The sequence below is a fragment of the Esox lucius genome, chromosome 17 (assembly GCF_011004845.1).
Source record: "Esox lucius isolate fEsoLuc1 chromosome 17, fEsoLuc1.pri, whole genome shotgun sequence".
NCBI classification, from domain to species: domain Eukaryota; kingdom Metazoa; phylum Chordata; class Actinopteri; order Esociformes; family Esocidae; genus Esox; species Esox lucius.
This window is the reverse complement of record NC_047585.1, coordinates 34,070,215-34,094,230: the sequence shown is the minus strand read 5'-3', so window position 1 is coordinate 34,094,230 and position 24,016 is coordinate 34,070,215. Positions and strand designations below refer to the sequence as shown.

At 40.6% G+C, this 24,016-nt stretch overlaps 1 protein-coding gene across 4 annotated transcripts in view; it reads left to right on the top strand.

The window, feature by feature from the left end:
• LOC105026472 (SLIT-ROBO Rho GTPase-activating protein 3) overlaps nt 1-24,016 on the top strand; it is a 54,965-nt gene that overhangs the window by 18,657 nt on the left and 12,292 nt on the right. For all 4 annotated transcript variants that reach the window (XM_029114095.2, XM_034287330.1, XM_034287331.1 and 1 more), the window contains exons 2-9: nt 7,103-7,298; nt 12,196-12,358; nt 15,224-15,286; nt 18,385-18,570; nt 19,107-19,235; nt 20,820-21,041; nt 21,336-21,437; nt 23,190-23,387. In XM_029114095.2, the coding sequence (XP_028969928.1) occupies nt 7,103-7,298; nt 12,196-12,358; nt 15,224-15,286; nt 18,385-18,570; nt 19,107-19,235; nt 20,820-21,041; nt 21,336-21,437; nt 23,190-23,387 (1,259 nt within the window). The remainder of the gene's footprint in view (nt 1-7,102; nt 7,299-12,195; nt 12,359-15,223; nt 15,287-18,384; nt 18,571-19,106; nt 19,236-20,819; nt 21,042-21,335; nt 21,438-23,189; nt 23,388-24,016) is intronic.

The following is a 24,016-nucleotide window of genomic DNA, read 5'->3' as shown; positions in this document are numbered from 1 at the left end:
ATAGAACCTCTCATACAGTTACACAAAGTACTTTACCATTTTTCTTTTATATAAATACATTAAAACAAAAATATATATAAAAACATAATGTAAAATAAATAAAAATAATACACAAAATATAGAATCACAATGATAAAATATTCGTAAAAATTAGTTTTTTGGGTAAGATTTTGAAGAATGCAGTGACGTACCATCTCTGACATTCTGTGGTAGGCTGTTCCAGAGTCTAGGGGCCCGTATAGTAAAGGCCCAATAGAAAATTACACTTCACACTGGTCACTCCTATGTGCTATTCAGTTCTCTGCTTCCAATGACTGGAATTCATTGCAAAATACTTCCAAACATACACGATTGTCTGAGCAGTTAACTGATCACTGCACCTGCTAAGCACCCTATATTTGTATGTACCGCCACATATGGTGAGCAACTCTACACCTTATCCATATGTATATATGTATCACTTCATATGGTATACTTTATTGATATAATTGATTGATTTCTTGCCTGTTCTGTTTTGATTGTATTTATAAGTACCTTGGTGTCATCTTGCTATCATTATGCCTTTGGCCAGGTTGTCATTGTAAATGGGATTTGGTTCTTAATTGGCTTACCTGGTTAAAAACATTGTGACGGTTTAACCCATGGGCCTCATTTGTCAATACTGCCTAGAAGTTATCCAGAATGTGTACTTATGAATGGAATTAAGAATGTGCGTATTATAGAAAAACATACAATCGTTTTCAAACATTGGTAGGAAATCATAAATACCACTTGTTCCTAGACCCAGTCTTTGTGAATGAGCATGGATGGTTGAAACTGCCCTAATTTATCATGGTCCAAATCATTCCTTTAATCATATGGGAAACACAAAGACAAAGCCTGAAATACAATGGCCCAAACCATACATCTAAGAAAAGATTGACTGTAGATGCAACAGTCTAACATTGAATGTTCAGCGTTGAATTCCTATCATCATTCTTTATGTGGTTGTTGTTTCTCGCTTTAAAAGTAATACAAGGTTGCTAAAGATGGCATTGGAAAATATGGTGTTCATTAAATTAGTTTTCAACAAACAACAATAAGCCTCACAACCTCAACAGTTGCCTCATGTGTCCTATACATTGGCCATCATTGTGGCTCTGCAAAATGGACCACCTACCGCCTTTAAATTCCCTATCTTTGCTCATATTATCTGAAAATGTACTGAAAGGATGATCTGATCAAGGACAATCCTTGGGACAAGGCTTTTTTAAAAACCCATGAATGGTAAAATTAACTGATAAACTCGTCTTGAGTCAAAGCTGTTGAGTGATAGTGTATGGAAAGTGTGTGAGCGTTTTGCCGGCATCATTCAGCTGACTCATCCTGGGTGAAATGCAAGACTGACAAGGTCCTATTGAATAGTGCCCATTGCACTAAAACCCTGGGGGGGTGACAGAGGGACATGCGCTTGAATTGCATTTATTATCCTATTTCATTTGTAAGAAAGAGAAGAGCAGGACAATATCTGCCAAGACAGTGCTTTGTGCGAATATATCCCAACTATCTCTAACAATGGGCTCTCTGAAATGCACTATATAGTAAATCTGACATACGAGAATCTACTTCCTATTCAATTTACAATTTTCTCATTCAGTGTTGCAATAATTCAAGAACGCTTTTACGTGAGGTTAGTAAAACTTAACAAATGACTACTTTATATGGATTTTTGGTCAAACTACATGACATATTGTAGCCTGTTAAGAAAAGTTGCATGAATGGTGCAAGGGAAGAACAATGAACCCCCCCCCCCCCCACACACACACACACACACCAACATTTTATTGTTTTTCAGAAAACATCATTCACACATTTAAAAAATATATTTTCCACATAAACTATTTAATATTTCAGAAGCAGTTACCTTATTCTACGACCTGGCACTGTGCATACTGTTTGTAACTTTACAAACATTCTCAAGCAAACGTTCATATTGATTAAATCCAACATGTGTAGAAATGATTTCACACATGCTTTACGCAAAGACTTGAGTTTAAACAACACTTACATAAATGTGTCCCGAGATGTTTTCTCCACTTACAGCTGCTTCCCCTACACACCAAGCCTTACACTTCTACTTAAACTGTGTAGATCCTTCTTGTTGTTAGATCCTTCTTGTAGTTAGATCTTTCTTGTTGTTAGATCCTTCTTGTTGTTAGATCCTTCTTATTGTTAGATCTTTCTTGTTGTTAGATCCTTCTTGTTGTTAGATCTTTCTTGTTGTTAGATCCTTCTTGTTGTTAGATCTTTCTTGTTGTTAGATCCTTCTTGTTGTTAGATCCTTCTTATTGTTAGATCTTTCTTGTTGTTAGATCCTTCTTGTTGTTAGATCTTTCTTGTTGTTAGATCCTTCTTGTTGTTAGATCCTTCTTGTTGTTAGATCCTTCTTGTTGTTAGATCTTTCTTGTTGTTAGATCCTTCTTGTTGTTAGAGCCTTCTTGTTGTTAGATCCTTCCTGTTGTTAGATCCTTCTTGTTGTTAGAGCCTTCTTGTTTTAGATCCTTTTTGTTAGTTAAACATAGAACTATGTTTGTGGGCTGTTTAGTCAAATAAAGTGAAAATTGTTCTAAAGAAGTAAGCTGCTATGTATTTTTCAGTTAGTCATTCTATAATACCAATAGTTTAACAACGTGTTTTGATCTGTTGCTCAAAGAACTGCAATCAACTGCATTATTTTGTATTAAAATTGCAATATGAATTTATGCACATATCAAGCAGTCTTAAAGATTTTGGGACAGTAAAACTGGCGCGGTCGAGCCTAAACAATTTCCCCAATAAGTGTAATCTGTGCTGTGTTCCTCATGTCATCATAACCACTAGGTTTTTAGCTTGGAATTTCATTGCTGAGTGAGCTATGATAGTAATTCTACTTACAAATGCACATATAATCAACATTTCTAGTCAAGTATGCCAGCAATTGTCATACTCTTCTAGTCGTTGTGCTAACAGTACTTATTTCATTTATACTGGACGCAGACATACAATGTGGAGAACAAGTATTTGAAACACTGCCGATTTTGCAGGTTTTCCTACTTACAAAGCAAATCATAGTGACAGTTCAACTGTGAGAGACGAAATCTAAAACAAAAATCCAGAAAATAACATTGTATGATTTTTAAATAATTAATTTGCATTTCATTGAATGACGTATGTATTTGATCACCTACCAACCAGTAAGAATTCCGTCTCTCACAGACCTGTTAGTTTTTCTTTAAGAAGCCCTCCTGTTCTCCACTCATTACCTGAATTAACTCCACCTGTTTGAGCTTGTTACCTGTATAAAAGACACATGTCCACACACTCAATCAAACAGACTCCAACCTCTCCACAATGGCCAAGACCAGAGAGCTGTGTAAGGACATCAGGGATAAAATTTAGACCTGCACAAGGCTGGGATGGGCTACAGGACAATAGGCAATCAGCTTGGTGAGAAGGCAACAACTGTTGGCGCAATTACTAGAAAATGAAAGAAGTTCAAGATGATGGTCAATCTCCCTCGGTCTGGGGCTCCATGCAAGATCTCACCTCGTGGGGCATCAATTATCATGAGGAAGGTGAGGGATCAGTAAGAAGCATCTCAAGGTCCTGGAGTGGCCTAGCCAGTCTCTAGACCTGAACCCAATAGAAAATCTTTGGAGGGAGCTGAAAGTCCGTATTGCCTAGCGACAGCGCGGAAACTTGAAGGATCTGGAGAAGGTCTGTATGGAGGAGTGGGCCAAAATCCCTGCTGCAGTGTATGCAAACCTGGTCAAGAACTACAGGAAACATATGATCTCTGTAATTGCAAACGAGATTTCTGTACCAAATATTAAGTTCTGCTTTTCTGATATATCAAATACTTATGTCATGCAATAAAATGAAAATTCATTATTTAAAAATCATACAATGTGATTATCTGGATTTTTGTTTTAGATTCCGTCACTCACAGTTGAAGAGTACCTATGATAAAAATGACAGACTTCTACATGCTTTGTAAGTGGGAATACCTGCAAAATCGGCAGTGTATCAAATACTTGTTCTCCCCACTGTATGGCTAGCCAAATGTTAGTTTAACACTAGGGTGATAGATAAAAGACCACATTCACAAAGTATTATTTTAAAGTAATGAAGAGAAACATTCAGTTCATCACTGTATTATAGAAAAATGCTTTGGACCAACTGTTACATTTCAAAATCTTAAATCTAGAATACAAATTGTCTTGTTTTCTATACCCATTATTACATCAGTGGTGTGTTTTGCACTGTGCTACTTTGTGAGGCAGACAGGATAAAGAATAGGATGTTGGTCAGGCCGCTGAGATGTATGCATTGTGCAGCAATGAACCACAAGAAAGTGTGTCATTCTGAAATAGTGTCAATCTTTTTAATTAAATGGTTCATGTGGTTTTTACTTTTTGGAAACTTGCTAATTCTGATTCATAGCATAAGAATGGAAAATGTGTAAGTGTAAGTGTGAACTACAATTGTTGTTTCTATGTTAAGTAAAACGGAAGTTACCGGTAGTTTTACTAGCCAGATCTGCTGTATCTACCATAAGTGCAATACCATAAGTGCAATACCATAAGTGCAATACCACAAGTGCAATTCCTTCAAAAAGTAAATTGAGCCAAATGCAAATATAGAAAAAATGTGAACTTGTGACTGCCTCTGTTGGTATTAATGTCTCTGGGTTAAGTACAAAGGAAGTTAAAGGTAGTTTCACAAGCCAATTTTAGCTACGTGGCTCTAACAAACAATTTGTGCTAACTGTTGTACTAGTTCAAGTTAGAGAGACAAACATTTTATCCATAAATTCATCAGATGGAGAAGTGGACAAAAGGCATTGCCATCATTTTGATATATCCCTTTAGATAACACATAAATGTATAAACCCATGCAGTCTCACACTTAGTATCTTTAAGGAGCATACTGTATTGAATTTCATTTTGTCAAGTCTGTATCTCAGTTTATTTTAAAAAAAATATGTACACTATGATTCATGCTTTTAAGGGGCTTTTGTTTTTATTGTTATTATTGTTAAAGTTCTGGAAAGACACAGATCAGGGGATAATAAAAAAACAGATTTGGGAAAGATTTGTCCTTCAATGTAGATCTCACCCAGCTGTTTTGCTAAATAGCTTACTGCTCGTTCAACCAAGAAGTATTCACAGGTGCTGGAGGAGAGAGCGTCACCTGGCCACCAACTATGATTGGGCGTGCTCTTATCCATGTAGTCTTTGATCAACATAATCTAACCCTGGAATCCCGGTTTTGGGATTTATAAAAAAAAACCTCTCAAAGCTTATCCATAATCTATTGGAACAATATTTGATACATCAGGTTGAATGTGATCCTTGCTGTGAAGCAGTTGAGATGTGCATATATATTTATTATATATATATATATATATTATACTGTTCTACTGTTCTCGTACTGTTCAATGACAAGAAAGTTGAATCAGCTCACTGATGCCCTGATCCAGGTCTGTGAGGAGATCCCCCAGGACACCATCTGCCCTCTCATCAGGAGCATGTCCAGACATTGTTGGGAGTGCATACAGGGCCATACACCCTGAGTCACATTATGAGTTGCCGTGATGAAATTCACGCAAGTTGGAACAGCCTGGGATTTCAATGGTTTACTTTTTTCGGTATAAGTTTGAATTGGTGAGTTTGGTTGGTGATTTTGGTTTCCATTGGCCTTTGTTATGTCATTTTGTTCTCAACGAATTACACAATGTACAGTAAAGATTTTGAACTTTAATACAGTTCGTTCGTCAAGACTCGATGTGTGATTTAAGTGTTTCCTTAACTTTTTTTGGTGCAGTGTATGTATACATAAATGTACATACACTCACCTAAAGGATTATTAGGAACACCTGTTCAATTTCTCATTAATGCAATTATCTAATCAACCAATCACATGGCAGTTGCTTCAATGCATTTAGGGGTGTGGTCCTGGTCAAGACAATCTCCTGAACGCCAAACTGAATGTCAGAATGGGAAAGAAAGGTGATTTAAGCAATTTTGAGCGTGGCATGGTTGTTGGTGCCAGACGGGCCGGTCTGAGTATTTCACAATCTGCTCAGTTACTGGGATTTTCACGCAAACCATTTCTAGGGTTTACAAAGAATGGTGTGAAAAGGGAAAAACATCCAGTATGCGGCAGTCCTGTGGGCGAAAATGCCTTGTTGATGCTAGAGGTCAGAGGAGAATGGGCCGACTGATTCAAGCTGATAGAAGAGCAACTTTGACTGAAATAACCACTGGTTACAACCGAGGTATGCAGCAAAGCATTTGTGAAGCCACAACACGCACAACCTTGAGGCGGATGGGCTACAACAGCAGGAGACCCCACCGGGTACCACTCATCTGGTCTGATGAGTCTCGATTTCTGTTGAGACATTCAGATGGTAGAGTCAGAATTTGGCGTAAACAGAATGAGAACATGGATCCATCATGCCTTGTTACCACTGTGCAGACTGGTGGTGGTGGTGTAATGGTGTGGGGGATGTTTTCTTGGCACAATTTAGGCCCCTTAGTGCCAATCTGGCATGGTTTAAATGCCACGGCCTACCTGAGCATTGTTTCTGACCATGTCCATCCCTTTATGACCACCATGTACCCATCCTTTGATGGCTACTTCCAGCAGGATAATGCACCATGTCACAAAGCTCGAATCATTTCAAATTGGTTTCTTGAACATGACAATGAGTTCACTGTACTGAAATGGCCCCCACAGTCACCAGATCTCAACTCAATAGAGTTTGGGATGTGGTGGAACGGGAGCTTCGTGCCCTGGATGTGCATCCCACAAATCTCCATCAACTGCAAGATGCTATCCTATCAATATGGGCCAACATTTCTAAAGAATGCTTTCAGCACCTTGTTGAATCAATGCCACGTAGAATTAAGGCAGTTCTGAAGGTGAAAGGGGGTCAAACACAGTATTAGTATGGTGTTCCTAATAATCCTTTAGGTGAGTGTATATATTGAGAGAGAGAGAGAGATTCACAAGCATCCTGCTTTCTTACATTTTCACACTGCCCTTTTTTTAAGTTATGCTTTCCTCCTCTAATTGTCAGAGATCCGTAACCAGTTGGTGGAACAATTCCGTTGTCTTGAGCAACAGTCAGAGTCCCGGTTACAGCTGCTGCAGGATCTGCAGGAATTCTTCCGTCGCAAGGCTGAGCTACAGCTGGAGTATGCCAGAGGCCTGGACAAACTGGCAGAGCGGTTCACCTCCAAAATACGCTCCTCCAGGGAACACCAGCACTTTAAGTGAGTACTGTTGTGACCTTGGTGTGTGCTACTCTTTGCCTGGGAGTCATCATAGAATTGAATAACAAACAGCAATTATATTTTTTACAGATTGTGTGGTTGTAACAATTAAGGAGGCAGGACACATGCACAGGGAGAACGGAGGACATTCAATAAAAATAGAATATAACAAAATAAATACTGAACATCAAGACAAGACAGAACAACCATTGCATATGGCAGGTCCCAAACAAAGGAAATTAATAATTGAATTAGGGACAGTGATTAGGGAAACAGGTGAGGGCAATAAACAACAAAACAAGTGTCTGTGATCCAAATGTAGGAGAGAGGGCATTGGATCTCACTGGCAAGACAGCCTGCTGTGCCAGGACGTGACAGTGGTGAACTGTTACCACTATGTTTTTACATACAGCGCCGGAAAAAATGAAGTGACCACTACACTTTTTTCTTTCCTTTCCAAAAGGGTTTTGAGTGAGGAACAGAAGTGTTCAATTTGCAGTAGTCTCTTAATTTCAACCCTTCTGTTCCTCACTCAAAACCTTATTTTTGACTTTTTTGGAAAGGAAAGAAAAAGGTGCCTTTTTCTCTTCATTTGCTCCGGAGCTGTATATTGCTCTTAATCAACAATTACATTCTGGAGTTTCATAAAGTTTGTCCTTGCATACATAGTTTTTATAGTTAACCAGCTTTTCATGCACAATCATTGCGTTTAACCATTTGCACAACACCATCATCATCATCTTCTACCGCTTCATCCGGGGCCGGGTCGCGGGGGCAGCAGTCTAAGCAGGGATGCCCAGACTTCCCTCTCCCCAGACACTTCCTCCAGCTCTTCCGGGGGGACACCGAGGCGTTCCCAGGCCAGTCGGGAGACATGTGTCCTAGGTCTTCCCCGGGGTCTCCTCCCGGTGGGACGGGACCGGAACACCTTCCCTGGAAGGCGTTCCGGAGGCATCCGAAACAGATGCCCAAGCCACCTCAGCTGACCCCTCTCGATGTGGAGGAGCAGTGGCTCTACTCCGAGCTCCTCCCGGGTGACCGAGCTTCTCACCCTATCTCTAAGGGAACGCCCAGCCACCCTGCGGAGAAAGCTCATTTCGGCCGCCTGTATCCGGGATCTTGTCCTTTCGGTCATGACCCAAAGCTCATGACCATAGGTGAGAGTAGGAACGTAGATTGACCGGTAAATCGAGAGCTTCGCCTTGCGGCTCAGCTCTTTCTTCACCACGACAGACCGATACATCGACCGCATTACTGCAGAAGCTGCACCGATCCGTCTGTCAATCTCCCGTTCCATCCTGCACAACACATTTTACAAAAACCTATTTTAAAATATAAAATGTTTCTTATTGTGAATTTCACCAATTAACAATAATTATGTTTGTTGGTTAATGACATAAAACGTTATGCCAGTTTACCATTGTGTGCAGCTCTGTTTACCATCTAGTTACTTTAAACAGTAGTTAAGGTTCAGAGTGTATTAACTGAAACTTTAGTTAGTGTGTGAGAAAGAGTGTGAGAGTGTTCGGGAGGGCGGGACAAAAACTCATGATTGGCTTAAAATGTGATATGGTAGCACTGTCAAACATTTTAGAGAGAGAAAGTGTGATTGTATGTGTGATAAAGAGAATGATTTTTAAGAGCATGGAAACCAGCACAGGAAGCCAAAAACCAGACCACTTAAAACCACTCTGGCTTTTCAATCTATTACCTATTTTCTGTCATACTAAGCAATAATGCTACCCTAACATGTTTTTTTGACTCTTTCAGAACATTAAAAACAGCATGCCATTAGAAGCGTTTGTGACTTTTCTGCTCCCGTATATAATGTTCAGTATTGTTTCCCTGACAACTCTAACTGTTGCTGATTGATGTTCTGCAGGGTAGATTTTTGATGGCAGGGTAGCAAAGTATGCTCCCCCTTCTACTAAATACCTTGGGAAGTCACACTACTTAAAAAAATTTGACATACTTTTATAGTGAAGAGTGGTCTGCCAGCAGACAGTTGGCAGTCAGGTTGATTGACAACTCTGGTCACCACGGGTTCATGTTAGTCCCACTTCAGAAGAGGCATTCCCTGACAGTCTATTAAAATGCTTGACTAGTCTATCTCCAGAGATGGCTTCTTTTCAGTATAAAAAACCATTGCGTGCTCTCAGAATCAGAGTATATGGATGAGATAAAGTGAAGGCTATCTGAGTACCAAGAATGGGTATACACTGAGCCACATTCTCTCTGTTCCTTTCTCTCCTATAATCTACACTGTCTCTTCTTTTTACACCCAGTTGAACTAGTTTCTCCCTCACATTAAATGGTCATCTTTGTTTCTGTCTTTCATGGAAAGGAGTCAGAACTCACTGATTATTTTACTTTGCGTGGCTGTTTCAGTCTCCACATGTAAAATGCCCAGCCCTGCCCCCTCCAGCCTCTCAGGATCTTGCTCTCTCTTACTCCCTTGTTTCATTTCATCAAACACTCAGTAGCCCTCCTTCCTTTATCACGTTTGATCCTTTCATGCATGCATGGGGAAAAGGGGTCACAAGTGCTATTAAAGAGACAGTCTCATGTTACCATCACCCACGTGACATCATAGGCCTTCCACTCTGAATAAACATGAGGACATGAAGCCCATACATTCAAATCTTCTTTTTGCTTGATGGAGGGCAGAAATAGTCAGTGACTAAATATGCTGTGTTATCTCTGTCTTTACTTTAATGATGAATAATACAGTTGGCATCTAGTAAATGGTGCTACGCTGTTTGGTAGAATATCTTCTATCTATGTTTTGCTAGCCATCTTGCTGTGTCTCATTCCCCCTTCCAGAAAACGGGCTGGCGCCCAAATTACGCCCTATTCTCTATTTGGTTCACTATTATTGACCAGGTCAAATAGGGATCACAGTGGTAAGTCACTGTAGTCAGTAATGAACAGATGTGCACTGCATCTCCAATTCTCACTCAGTGCCAGTCCCGGGCTGCACTGCAGGTCACTGCAGAATTACTCCTATCCTGGTATATTGTAGTTACTTGCAATGGAAAGCTCAGGGACAGACGGTTTTATATCATAACACATTCTTTGTCTGTAAATCTGCTAACATCGTCTTTTTTTGATTCAGAGCAGAGCTGCTTGATGTGTTGGGCTCTGACGGAGTTCCTGGCAGGCAGCAGACTGAATGCTCAGGATCAATTATTCACATCGTCCACCACAGACAGGGAAGCGATAGGGAATTTTTAGTCATAGGATCCTGGATCAAAAGCAATGAGTTGGCAGCAGAGTCTGTATTGGTCACATACATATTATAGCAGATGTAGTCGCGGGTGTAGCAAAATGTCTCTATTGGCTGCTAAAAGACGTAGTTGTTTGAATAAAGTAACTCAAACATCTAAGATAAAACATGAAATACACATTTGCGAATGCATACTACAATGGGAGTCTGCCTGTAACCCAGGTGAATTACACTGTGCAAAAATACTCAATGCAAGTAAACAAGATATAAATAAATGGAATGTGACCAGTGTGTTCAGGACCGGTGTGTTCAATAACCAGTGTTCGGGACCAGAGTTCCGGTGTTAACTGTGTGTGTGCGTGTGTGTGTGCTTGTTTTTATTACCTTGTGGGGCCATTTTGTCCTCATAACTATAGTAAAACCTGAAAAACATGCCTCGTGGCTCAGGGTTTAGGTTTAGAGTCAAACTTACAATAAAAATTTTTTTGAATTGGGGGTTCTTTAAGGTCCAGGCATTTTTGGTTAAGTTTAGAGTAAAGGTTAAGCATTACATCTATTTAAGGTTTAGGCATAAATGTTACTTTATTGAGGTTAAGATTAGGGTTAGGTTTCGATTAAGGTTAGGTTAAGGTTAGGGTAAGGGTTAGGTTTAGGGTTATGATTAGGGCAAGGGAGCATGCAATTAATTTTTCAGGGCCCCATGAGGATCTAAAAACAAACACGCGCACGTGTGTGTGTGTGTGTGTCTGCGTATGTAAAGTTTGGCAGTTAGAGTGTGTGTGACTGAGAGAATGCATGGTGAGAGTGTTCCATTGATTTTTGTGCATAAGATAAGATGTTCCTTATAAAACAGGTTGTGAAGTTATGTGGTGAGGTGCATGCTTTACCTAAACATAATGGAAGAGACGCCTTCTTTGACCACGTTCTGGACTTATATAGAGAGACCTATATTAAGTCAATATGCCAGACTGTGATAGTGAGATTTCTTACAGCCTGCTCTACTTCCTCTTCCTTCTATACAGGAAATTAACAGAATGTGATAAACGTTTATCTCACCTGCACATCCAGGCGTTTATCTCACCTCTAGACTTTCATTAAACAACAACCTAACTTGCTTTGCTGTTATTTTTCAAACTATAGTACTGTATATGTAAGGCCTAACAAGTAACAGAAAGCTATTATCGGTTAACTTAGAGCAGCTCCACATAAAGGAAGCAAACTGTTTTAGTTCAAGATTCTAGCAATTAAGTCCTTTATCTAATTCCCCTGTCAGATTGTCTCAGGGCGACCATTTTGATGTTTCTGCGTCTGAAATGAGGAATTCAGAGGCGATTTCGCCACCCAGTGCCAACTAGCACTAGCGCGATGACCGGAAGTCTCTAGGAACAGCTAACAGGCAGCTAATTTTAATAGCTGTAATACTATATTTGGCCACTTCATTCAGACTGCATGCGGAGACATACCAAATGATATTTACAAACCAAAATGACTTGGGGATAAATTTAATTATGGGTTTTCTTGGCCGAATCCCCACCCATCCCTGTTAACCAATTTCATCAGCTGGAGAGTAGAAAAGTACTTACATTCATCCATACTCAACACCCTGAACGTGCTTTTGTGTCAAGACACTTGAACTACACTGAGACTCTGACCTATGACCTCTGTTTTTAGGAAGGACCAAAACCTGCTGTCGACAGTGAACTGCTGGTACCTGGTTCTGAACCAGACAAGGAGAGAGAGCAGAGACCATGCTACACTCAGCGACCTCTACAACAACAATGTTATTGTTCGTTTGGCACACGTTGGGGAGGATGTCATTAGACTCTTCAAAAAGGTCAGGATAGAACGTTTGTTTCCTTTTTTGAAATGGAAAATGTGTCCTGTGCAGACATGTCCTTGGAAACACATGTCCTTGGAAACACATGTCCTTGGAAACACATGTCCTTGGAAACACATGCTGACACCTTTCTGTTTTTCTTCTGTACCACTCGTACTTCTGTATTTACGGTCCCTAATTGTCTTTTCTGAAGTCGTACATAAATTCCATGTTTAAGCTATAACCTAAGAACCATCTGAGCTGTAAAGCATGTCTGAGAAATAACAGAGTGGTCATGGTTCAGGGCCTTGCCGGGGGAACACAGCACAGATCACTATCAATTGACAGCAAGTGGCTGTAGTTTCACATGATTCTTGGGCTTGGAGGGTCAATACAATGTCAGGGCAGAGCAGTGACGAGTTTGGGTTGGATTCCTGTTGCCTGATGGACGTACATGGGTAAGGTTGAAAAAATATTTCCTGATGGTTGTTTTGGAACCGATTCTTAAAATCCAGAACCCAAAAAACCCAGATCCAAATCAAATGTGTAAATCAATGCATGTGTTAAATGAGCGAGAGGTTACAGAGAAAGAACTAGCCATCATGACGGACAGTGCCGCTAATATGATACAGTGAGGGAAAAGGTATTTGATCCCCTGCTGATTTTGTACGTTTGCCCACTGACAAAGATATTTCTATAATTTTAATGGTAGGTTTATTTGAACAGTGAGAGACAGAATAACAACAAAAAATCCAGAAAAATGCATGTACATTTTTTTATAAATTGATTAGCATTTTAATGAATGAAATAAGTATTCAACCCCTCTGCAAAACATGACCTAGTACTTGGTGGCAAAACCCTTGTTGGCAATCACAGAGGTCAGACGTTTCTTGTAGTTGGCCACCAGGAGGGATTTTGTCCCACTCCTCTTTGCAGATGTTCTCCAAGTCATTAAGGTTTCAAGGCTGACATTTGGCAACTCGAACCTTCAGCTCCCTCCACAATTTTGTACTTAACGTACAAAATCAGCGGGGGATCAAATACTTTTTTTCCTCACTGTACGTGTCGTGGGATTGATGGAGCTGCTTTGCGTTGGCTGTTTCGCACACACATTAAACCCTTCGAATGGTAGGCAAGACCTGCCTTTACACAAGCTGCTGATAGACATGGTGACCAAGTGGAATCGTGTGCTTGAGATACTAGAAAGGTTCCTCAAATGTTCGCAAACAATTGGTTATTTTTTTACTTTTTACTGACTCCAGAGTAACAAGTCATTTTTAGTGACTCATTCAGCTTTATTGTTTCGTCAAATGGTTTACGTCAGATTTCTACTACATCATTGATTTCATATGCGGTCCTCCAGCTAAGAGCTATGGCCAATGGCTGTTTACATTCACAAAGAAAAATTGATTGAGCCAGCAGCATTGTTAAGATATGTTTGTATCTGATAATTGGACGCAGGGTACAGTAATGAATACCGTTAAATGGTTATTGATTGTGTTGATACACATATTTATAGGAATACATACACTGAGGCTTAGTTTAAAAGAGTCTTGCACAACTGACTCAAATATTTATTTATTTATACATTTGAGCGACTATTTTGTTCATTTGAATGACTGGCAGTCGAGTTCTGGTTTATCACTGCCTGTGTTCCTATGCAACAAATTCATTTGATTTATTGTTATTAAATTACACATTTTAGGAACGACTGTTTTGTGAATCTTTCATTGTAGTTCATAAATTAGGTACTTTTTTAATCTTGATATTATATCAAATATAAGAGCCTATTTATTTGTTTATATATGTTTGTTAAATAATAAACTATTCAATGTAATTTTTTGGGCCTGGTCATCCATGTTTATCATTAATCTTTAGTTATCTACCATGTTATAAAAGCTAGATGTTTCCCAGTGCATTTCATAGCCTTCATTCCCAGAGAACCTTGCTTATAAACAGTACTGGGTTTGTAATTATCACCGTATCCAAAATAAATCAAATTGAAAGTTAGGGAGGTACTGTCAGAAGGGATTACCATGACATATTCTGCTCTAGCACCTCCTGCTGGTGGTGTCGGGTGCCTGCAAAAGCAGTGGTTGTCAGTCTTACTGATGACACAGCACTCTGGTGGTGGCACATAATAATAATTGTGATTATTGTGGCTAGGTTCAGACAGGTCAAATTCTCATGGAGCCTGGTCCACATTGAGCCATTTTCATCCCATAAATAGGCAAGACAGGACATTACTTGTCACCATGGTTGTAATTCATACTCAACCGTAAATGCTGCTCTATCAACCCTCACCTCAGGGGTCTGTCTGTATTACTGAAGAGGTAAATGGTTACTGCTCTTACAAGATTCCTAAAGCCACACTGCTCTAGCTGTGCTCCCTATTACCTCATCACTGATTGTAAACTCTATCACTCGACTTGTTCAGTCCAACTAATCCAAAACAAATGTTCCTAGTTTTCTGTCTGTACATTTAATGGTGTTACATTACTCTTTTTCACATATAAAGGAACACAATATATCACCGCCTACAGTCATGTGTGAGAAACACACATGCCCTTGGAAACAAATCTGCCCCCTACAGACACATGCCTTTGGAAACACATCTGCCCCCTACAGACACACGCCTTTGGAAACAAATCTGCCCCCTACAGACACACGCCTTTGGAAACACATCTGCCCCCTACAGACACACGCCTTTGGAAACACATCTGCCCCCTACATGTCCTTGGAAACACATCTGCCCCCTACATGTCCTTGGAAACACATTGATTAATGCCTTGGGGGAACCCAGCCAGGTCTTTTCATGGTAAAGCCATCCTTTCTGTGACCAGTAGGACTGATTCACATGCCTGCTCCCCTTATTCATTTCAGAGCAAAGACATTGGTGTGCAGATGCACGAGGAGTTGGTGAAAGTCACAAATGAGCTCTACACTGTGAGTAAACCACACGTCTTTCTCTCGCTGCCTCCCACTCTTTCTCTCTACCTCACCCTCTATCTTTACCTCCCTTTCTCTCTTCACTTTCTCCAACCCCCCTATTCTCTCCCCATGTTCATTATTTAGCCTCCTGAAGCTAACAAGCTAACTCCCCCACAGATCCTCTCAGACTCTATGGTCTCTGGGCTGCCCAGGTTCTGTCCAGAGCAGAATAGCCTTATCAGCTCTCCTGCAGTATCCAGCCTTGCTACACAGGTCATTTACTTCTGCACCAGAGGACATACAAGGGGGAAATTAGCATTTCCCCCCACTGTGAGATGTACTGAAGGAGAATATGTACTTTCTCTTGGCTCTGTTTCAAGCTGACCCAGCAGTTTGCCATGCAGTGGAGGGGTGCTTGCTGCAAATGTGATCGTAGCATCAAATACTCATATATTCAACCCATGCAACACTGGGTCAAGCACAGATATGTCATTACATTATATGCATCTTTATTTACTGTTGATAAATTCACTGTGTAGATGCATACATTCGGAGACACACACACACACCCACACACACATAGTATGCTGAAACACACCTGCGCTATCATGTTTTTAGTCAAGCATATATAAGAATGTTGCTAGGTCTTATTATGTAAGTTAGATAGAAATGGGGTGCCTGATATACTGCCAGGATTACTGAACCAAGTGTCACTCATACAAGCCTGCCTTTGATGCTTTAACATCAACTGTTTCACACCAAACGTATCGTTACGTCTTCAAAGCCTGCCCTGTCTCTCTCTGGAGACTAGCTCTAGAGATTTCATCATGATTTCAGTGCATATGTGGCTGTCATTTATCTACCTCCTCTACTGGATATAGGAAGAGCCAGGAACGTCATATTCCAATAGTATCATGTCAAAGTGCTTGTCTGCTTAAGATTTGAAATGAAAACATTTCTATTTTGCTGAAAACCAGTGCAAAATGTTATTGTGATGTCATCAAAACAATAGGATATGACATCATCTAAATCATTATCTCATTATGTTACTGTATCAAAACAATAGGATATGATATATTGTCCAAGACATTATCCTAACATTTATCTGAATCAAACAATACAATATGATACATAATTTAAGACATTAGCCAAATGTGTACTATGATATATCATCCAAGTCAGTATACCAACATTTAACTGTAATATTTCCCCATCACTTATTTTACCATCCTTCCCTGTCTGTCCTTCCTCCATCTCACACCATCACAATCTGCATAGTGTGTTTCTGTTTGATTCAGTATCTGTGTGTGTGTGTGTGTGTGTGCCTGCGTGCGTGTGTGTGCCTGTTCATGCTCCACTCTGTCTGTATGTGTGTGATCGGAAAGGCGCTCATTTGTCACATTGGATGCATGTTAATTTGCATGACATGTCTCTGTAACACAGACAGCATCGACAGTACTGGGCTCTCTAACACGAGTCCGGGACCCGAGTCACCGTGTGAGGAATGTCATCAGACTGTCGCCACGCTACTATTATCTCAGTTCTATTGCTGTGTGTATCCTGTTTGTTGTGGCTGAAAATATAACGTCTGGGACTGCCTGGTGTGGACACATGCAGTGGCTGGCTTCACCTCCCTCAGATATATATTCATGTGCTGTAGGCAGTGGGCCAGTTAGCACTATCACACTGTTCAGATGACAGCAGGCAGTGCTGCATGAACCCAGTGGAAACGCCTTGTGTTAAAATACCTGCCTTAATGGTGTGATATGCTGTACCATACAGTCTCTGTTACAGACATAGTCCATAGCTGGTATTTGTACATGCAGTAATAATGCTGTATGATGCCCAGTTTATAGCCACCTTGGCAGGAAAGGTTCTCTGTAAGATATCTAGAGAAAAGGTTCTCTACAGGGTATCTGGAAAAAAGTTTCTCTGTCAGATGTCTAAAGGAAAGGGTCTCTGTAAGATATGTAGAGGAAAGGTTCTCTGTAAGATATCTAGAGGAATGGTTCTCTGTAAGATATCTAGAGGAAAGGTTCTCTGTAAGATATATAGGGGAATGGTTCTCTGTAAGATATCTCGAGGAAAGGTTTTCTGTAAGATATCTAGAGGAAAGTTTCACTGTAAGATATCTAGGGGAAAGGTTCTCTGTAAGATATATAGAGGAATGGTTCTCTGTAAGATATCTAGAGGAAATGTTCTCTATAAGATATCTAGAGGAAAGGTTTTCTGTAAGATATCTAGAGGAAAGGTTCTTTGTAAGGTACCAAGAGGAAAGGTCCTCTGTAAGATATCTGGAGAAAAGGTTCTCTACAGGGTATCTGAAAAAAGTTTCTCTGTCAGGTGTCTAAAGGAAAGGGTCTTTGTTAGATATCTAGAGGAAAGGGTCTCTGTAAGATATATAGAGGAATGGTTCTCTGTAAGATATCTAGGGGAAAGTTTCACTGTAAGATATCTAGAGGAAAGGTTCTCTGTAAGATATCTGGAGATATGTCTCTCTGCGGGGTATCTAGAGGAAATGTTCTCTGTAAGGTACCAAAAGGAAAGGTTCTCTGTAAGATATCTGGAGAAAAGGTTCTCTACAGGGTATCTGAAAAAAGTTAATCTGTCAGGTGTCTAAAGGAAAGGGTCTCTGTTAGATATCTAGAGGAAAGTTTATCTGTAAGATATCTGGAGATATGGCAGTGTGTATAGAAGAAAGGTTCTCTGTAAGGTACCAAGAGTAAAGGTTCCCTGTAACTCGGCTAGACTTTCTGCTGATTGGTTTCCTTTGCTTTTTCTTTACACCAACTGCTTGAATTGGAGTTGCTAGGAGACATGCAAGAGCGATAGTGTATGCAGGGAGAGGAAAGCGACAGAACGAACCAAATTTCATCAGTCAGTCACACCTCTACAAATCTGACTATAGCTGTCTTTCTGTGTTCTCATTCCGTGGGCCATACATAGGTATGCTCCTAGATTTCCTAGATTTGCCTGTCTGCCCCGCCCCACATCGATGTTATGTCTGAGTTGCGCACTTCACATCATTGTATTGTAGCTACTCCGAGTCTCTGGGGGGCCACTGAAGTATTAAAGTGCACAGCTCTTAGTGGTGTCCTCCTGTCCCTTTGCAGGTGATGAAGACGTATCACATGTACCACACAGAGAGCATCGCTGCCGAGGGCAAGCTCAAGGAGGCTGAGAAACAGGAAGAGAAGCAGATCGGCAAGGTCAACGATGTCACTACCAGCCTCCTTCGCCCTGACGACCGCCCACAGCGACGCAGCTGCATCAAGAAAATGGAGAAGATGAAAGAGAAGGTGTGGCTTGGGCTTTGTATCTTTGTGAGATGTCAATCTGGTGTGTGTGTGTGTGTGTGTGTGTGCGTGTGTGTTTGCATGTCTGGGTGTTTGTGTGTGTGCCCAAATAACTGAAATGGTCAGATGACTTCGATGCATTAGCTGCTGAAATCTCATCAGTTAATGTATACACTAATGATCAAAACCCTTAAGTGGTTTTGTTGCCATGGTAAGACTAGACCTCTATTGTTTCATGTAGCACATGTGAAGTATTTGATAAAATTAGTTCCTCTATAGATGGAACAAACTGTATTACATCTAATTTAGTTTGTAGGAGGAGTTTTGGACCCAAATCACTCTGACTGATGCATCTTTCTCCCTCGGCTTCCCCTTCTGTCTCCCCCTTCTGTCTCCCCCACTGGCTTCTTCTTTTTCTCCATCCCCCTTTCTCTCTCTCTGTCTCCCGCGCTCTGTCTCTCACTCTGTTGTTTCTGTCTTACACCTTCTGTCTCTTGCTCTCTGTCTTGGTTTATGTCTCTCTGTTTGTCCCTCTCCAGAGACAAGCCAAGTACTCTGAAAACAAGCTGAAGTGCACTAAAGCGCGGAACGACTATTTGTTGAATCTGGCTGCAACCAATGCTCTGGTGGCCAAATATTACATCCATGATGTGTCCGACATGATAGATGTGAGTGGCACAGGACATGCTTCCTGCTAAAGATGTGAAAATTGTAAAAACACAGAAAAAATGTATACACCAAAGCCCAGTAGCATCGTGAAATACATTAGCTCCTTACAACACATTTTATTTTATAGATAACACTAGTTTGATCAATTGAAGAATAGTAGCATCTTGACTGTATGCCCTTTATGCCCATGTATGTTCTACCATTTAATGGATTGTAAGTGTATTTGTACATCTGTATTTGATCATGATTAATAATTCAAATATCTTTCCCTTCAAATCTGTCAGTAAGTACAACCCTATTTCCAAAGAAGTTGGGACGCTGCGTAAAATGCAAATGAAACAGAATGCATGTGCAAATAATTTATCCCTAAATTTAATTGAAATAGTACAAAACAACATGTTGACACCGAGAAATATTATTGGTTTTGGAAAAATACATGCCCATTTTGTTGCATCACCTCTTCTTTTAACAAAACTCTGTAAATGTTTGGGAACTGAGAGACCGATTGCTATAGTTTTGAAAGTGAAATATTTTCCCATTCTTGCTTTGTAGGATTTCAGCTGCTCAACAGTTTGGGGTCTCTTGTTGTATTTTTCATTCCATAATGCACCAAATACTTTCAATGGGTGACAGGTCTGGACTGCAGGCAGGGCAGTTTAGCAGCCGGACACTTTTTTTACAAAGCCATGCTGTTATAATACGTGCAGAATGTGGTTTGGCATTGTGTTGCTGAAATAAGCAAGGCCTTCCCTGAAAAAGACGTTGTCTGGATGGCAGCATGTGTTGCACCAAAAACTAAATTAATTGGTCTCTCAGTTCCCAAACGCTTTCAGAGTATTGTTAAAAGAAGAGGGGATGCAACACAGTTATGAGCATCAACTAGTAGTCAGTTATCAAGATGTTAACTTGCTTGTTAGTCAACATTTTGTACTTTATCTGTGAAAGGTCTTATTTAAAACTGGTCACATATCCATGACAGGAATAAAATATAGCTTAGGTACCCACTTGTGGTTATCATTTTTCTTTTAGCTTTTCAACAGCTCAGGTAATATTGATGATCATTTGATGATTTACATGTAATAAGGCAACAATAATAGGGTCCAGGCAGAATCACGTGTTCGAAAACATTTCCATTATGTAAGGAAATGTCAAGGTGATTTGCGTCTCGAAACAAAAGATGAACACCGATTAATGTTTTGCTTGATAAACAACCCATTATTAACACCTCAGCTTTGGCAGCCTTAAATAGAGTTGATTGCAACTCATACACAAATAGATGAAAGGAAGCTTAATAGCATTATGTGATGCAGTATCCGACTCGAATTGACATTCAATGTAGTTGTTCTAGCTCTGTGGTTGAGTAATTAGTAGAAAAATGCATATCCAGTTACACATCAAACTGATTGGTCTAAGTGTATGACTTTAATGTATATTGTCCCAATTTTAGCACAGTGAACAGTTAACACTTACCTGTGTACTTTCCCTGTCCGTGACTTCCTGCGTGCTAAGCCGGTGGCCGTACCTGTCTGTGACTTCCTGTGTGTGCTCTACCTGTCTGTTGCGTTGTCCATGCCTCCGCCTAGTGCTGTGACCTGGGCTACCATGCCAGCCTGGCGCGGTCCCTGAGGACCTATCTGTCTGCGGAGTATAGCCTGGAGACGTCTCGCCATGAGGGGCTGGACCAGCTGGAAGGGGCTGTGGACGCTATGGATGTTAGGGGGGACAAACACAGAGTCATGGACATGTACAGCCAGATTTTCTGCCCGCCGGCACGCTTTGACTACCAGCCACACATGGGTGATGAGGTGATGGAGGAGGAGGGGGTTTGTGATTCGTGTGTGTGTGTGTGTGTTTTTTCTATGTGGCTTGCGTTAGCATCGATGATACGTCTTTTTTTCTTCATCTGAGGTAGTCCTTTACTTTTAATTGTCAAATAAATGAAAACTGTAAATCACTAATGTAAGCACTCTCTTCTCTCTCCACCCCTTTCTTTCTGTATGTCCACCGCTCCCTCTGTCTCGCTCGTTCTTTCTCTTTACCTATCTACCCCCCCTTTCTACTTTTCCCTTTCTCTCTCTCTCTCTCTCTCTCTCCGCTAGGTGTGCCAGTTGAGTGCCCAGCAACCGGTGCAGACAGAGCTCCTGATGCGTCATCACCAGCTCCAGTCCCGACTGGCCACTCTCAAGATTGAGAATGAGGAGGTAAGCTAAACGCAAAATATTACTTACTGTTAAGTAACCATTTCTGTCCTTGGGGTGTTCAGAAAATGTAATTATGCTACCATATTGGATTATTGATTTTTTTGAATAAGATTCACCCAAATGCATTAAAATAAATGCCTTTTAAAGTTTTATGAAAGTGACTTTTTGTCCCAAAATGCCATGCCCTAATAAAATTGTAATTAAAGAATGACCAAGATAAAAAATATCACGAATATCTAAGAGAAACACCCTATTTGTCTAAATGTTAAATAACATTCCACACACCTATAGCTATGAAGGTTAAACATACAGGATTTGAACCCGTACAGTTTGTTAAAACTGTTTATACTGTCAGTGTCGCCGCTTGTCTCTTCAGAAATCCATCTTGACAGAGGGCTATAGGCAGACTGTGTGACTCATGTTTACATAAACGTTGCTAATACTCAAACAGGCACAACAAGCATACATAAACAGACTGGTCACAAATGGCTTGGCAGGCTATGTAGCTAATGCTATAATGATGACAAGCTCATATCCACTCAGGGCCATCGAATGACCCCAGTACCGACTACTGCATTCATTACTGTACTGTTGACCAGTTGAATACAGCCAGAAGGCATTCTCACTCTATTAAAAACACCCACACAGTCACTAACCCACATTAACACACAATATTACATTCACAAACACGCACACACACACACCTACGTGCACGCACACACACACACAAGCACACAGGCATAGTCACGCACAGCAACACCCACACAGAAATATTTTCTATCACATGAAAATACAGCCTTGAGAATTGTCAGCCAAGCGCAATACATCTTCTGAAATGACAGAGGTGCGGCCCCAGGGTTGACTTTGTCTTCCATCACCCAGCCAGGCAGACTGGCCCTAGCAACCGGAGCTCATACCTCCTGCCTGTCTGCCTTTCTCTGCCTCGGCTGTTTCTTAAGGTCACGTGTCGTGAGCATTTGTTTCCGTCACATCACATGTAAAAGTACATTTTTGGGGTTTGAAGATTTAATACCGCAGCATTTCAGAACAAGAGCTTCAGAATTTCTGACAGCTTTTGGCACACGTCCTTGTCAGAATTCTTTAAATTGATGTACGTGTTGTACAGTATATGGTGCACCTGTCTCCATCGTACAGCCAACCTGATGCGGCTGCATGTTTTACATTATTGTCAATATTTTATAATATTTGAGGGCTTATCACAGTTACCTTTCATTCAGGTATGGCCATGAAATATTGTCCATTAAGACCTGATTTATTAATTTGGTGGTGTAAGACTTTTGTGGGGTTAAAGTGTGAATGTTGGTATTCATAGTAAGAAAATTTCCAAACTAACTGGAATGATTAAGTAGTGTACAAACATCGCCAATGATTAATTTTTAAAAGTGGTACTAACTCATATCTCAATATGATTTCATATCAAAGTATGTTTGAGTACTGTTAACAAATATAAGGTTAATGTTTAGGTATAACATCTGTGCTCTGCTAATCTATATAAGTTATGTGTACTAGTGTCGGGTGGCTTTGTTTTTAGAGGATTCTGGGTAAATCAAATGTTTAGATTTTTGTTACATTTAGATGTTGAAGGTATATTCCTAAAATAGCGTAAAAACAGTTTGTTCTGCTAGCGTGATTTAAAATTGGTCGTGATTAACAGGTCAAAACTGTTGGGCGAATTGACTCCTCCGGCTCATGGACCCCCCCCCCCCCTTCTCCCCTTTCTGACATTCTTAGGTGAGGAAGACCCTGGACGCCACCATGCAGACACTGCAAGACATGCTGACGGTGGAGGACTTCGACGTGTCCGAGGCTTTCCAGCACAGCCAGTCCACCGAGTCAGTCAAGTCCGCCTCTTCCGACTCCTACATGAGCAAGATCAATGTTGCTAAGAGACGAGCCAACCAGCAGGAGACCGAGGGCTTCTACTTCACTGTGAGTAGCTTGATGACACATGACTTGGGGCTTTGCTATGATTTGCTATGAGAACAAATACCATTTACAATGCATTAATGCATCAGTTTGAATGTACCACTGGCTCCCATATGTTATATAGCAAATACCTTCTTGAAATCTACCAGGGACGTTACTGGAAACGAGACCGCCCACTGAAGGCAGAATTATTGTTTTATCTAGACCACTCTGGTCTGCTTATTTCCTCCCTACCTGGGAAGGGGCTGCCCCTGATAAAGACATCTTACTGGTATTCTGTTCAAGTGGAAAGAACAGAAAGGGACTCTGGTCGGCACATAAGCAGAACATAAGACAGTGTGGGTTTAGTGCTCTAAGGCTCTCACAAGGTATTATGTGGCTACATTGGTAACATTGTGGTGATGAGTTCAATTCCCTTTTGTGATCACATACACATAATACACAAAATTACTTTAAAAGTGGCATATTAATATAATAACACCAATAAGAAGATGATTTCAGACTGATATTTCAGTACCTTCACTACCCATGTTTAGCGGTTTGGCCAAGTGTTCCTCACAATGCAGCATTGCTTAGACAGGCAACCATCTGGTTGTCATGCTAATTAATGCATGGAGTTAATCTTCTGCTGT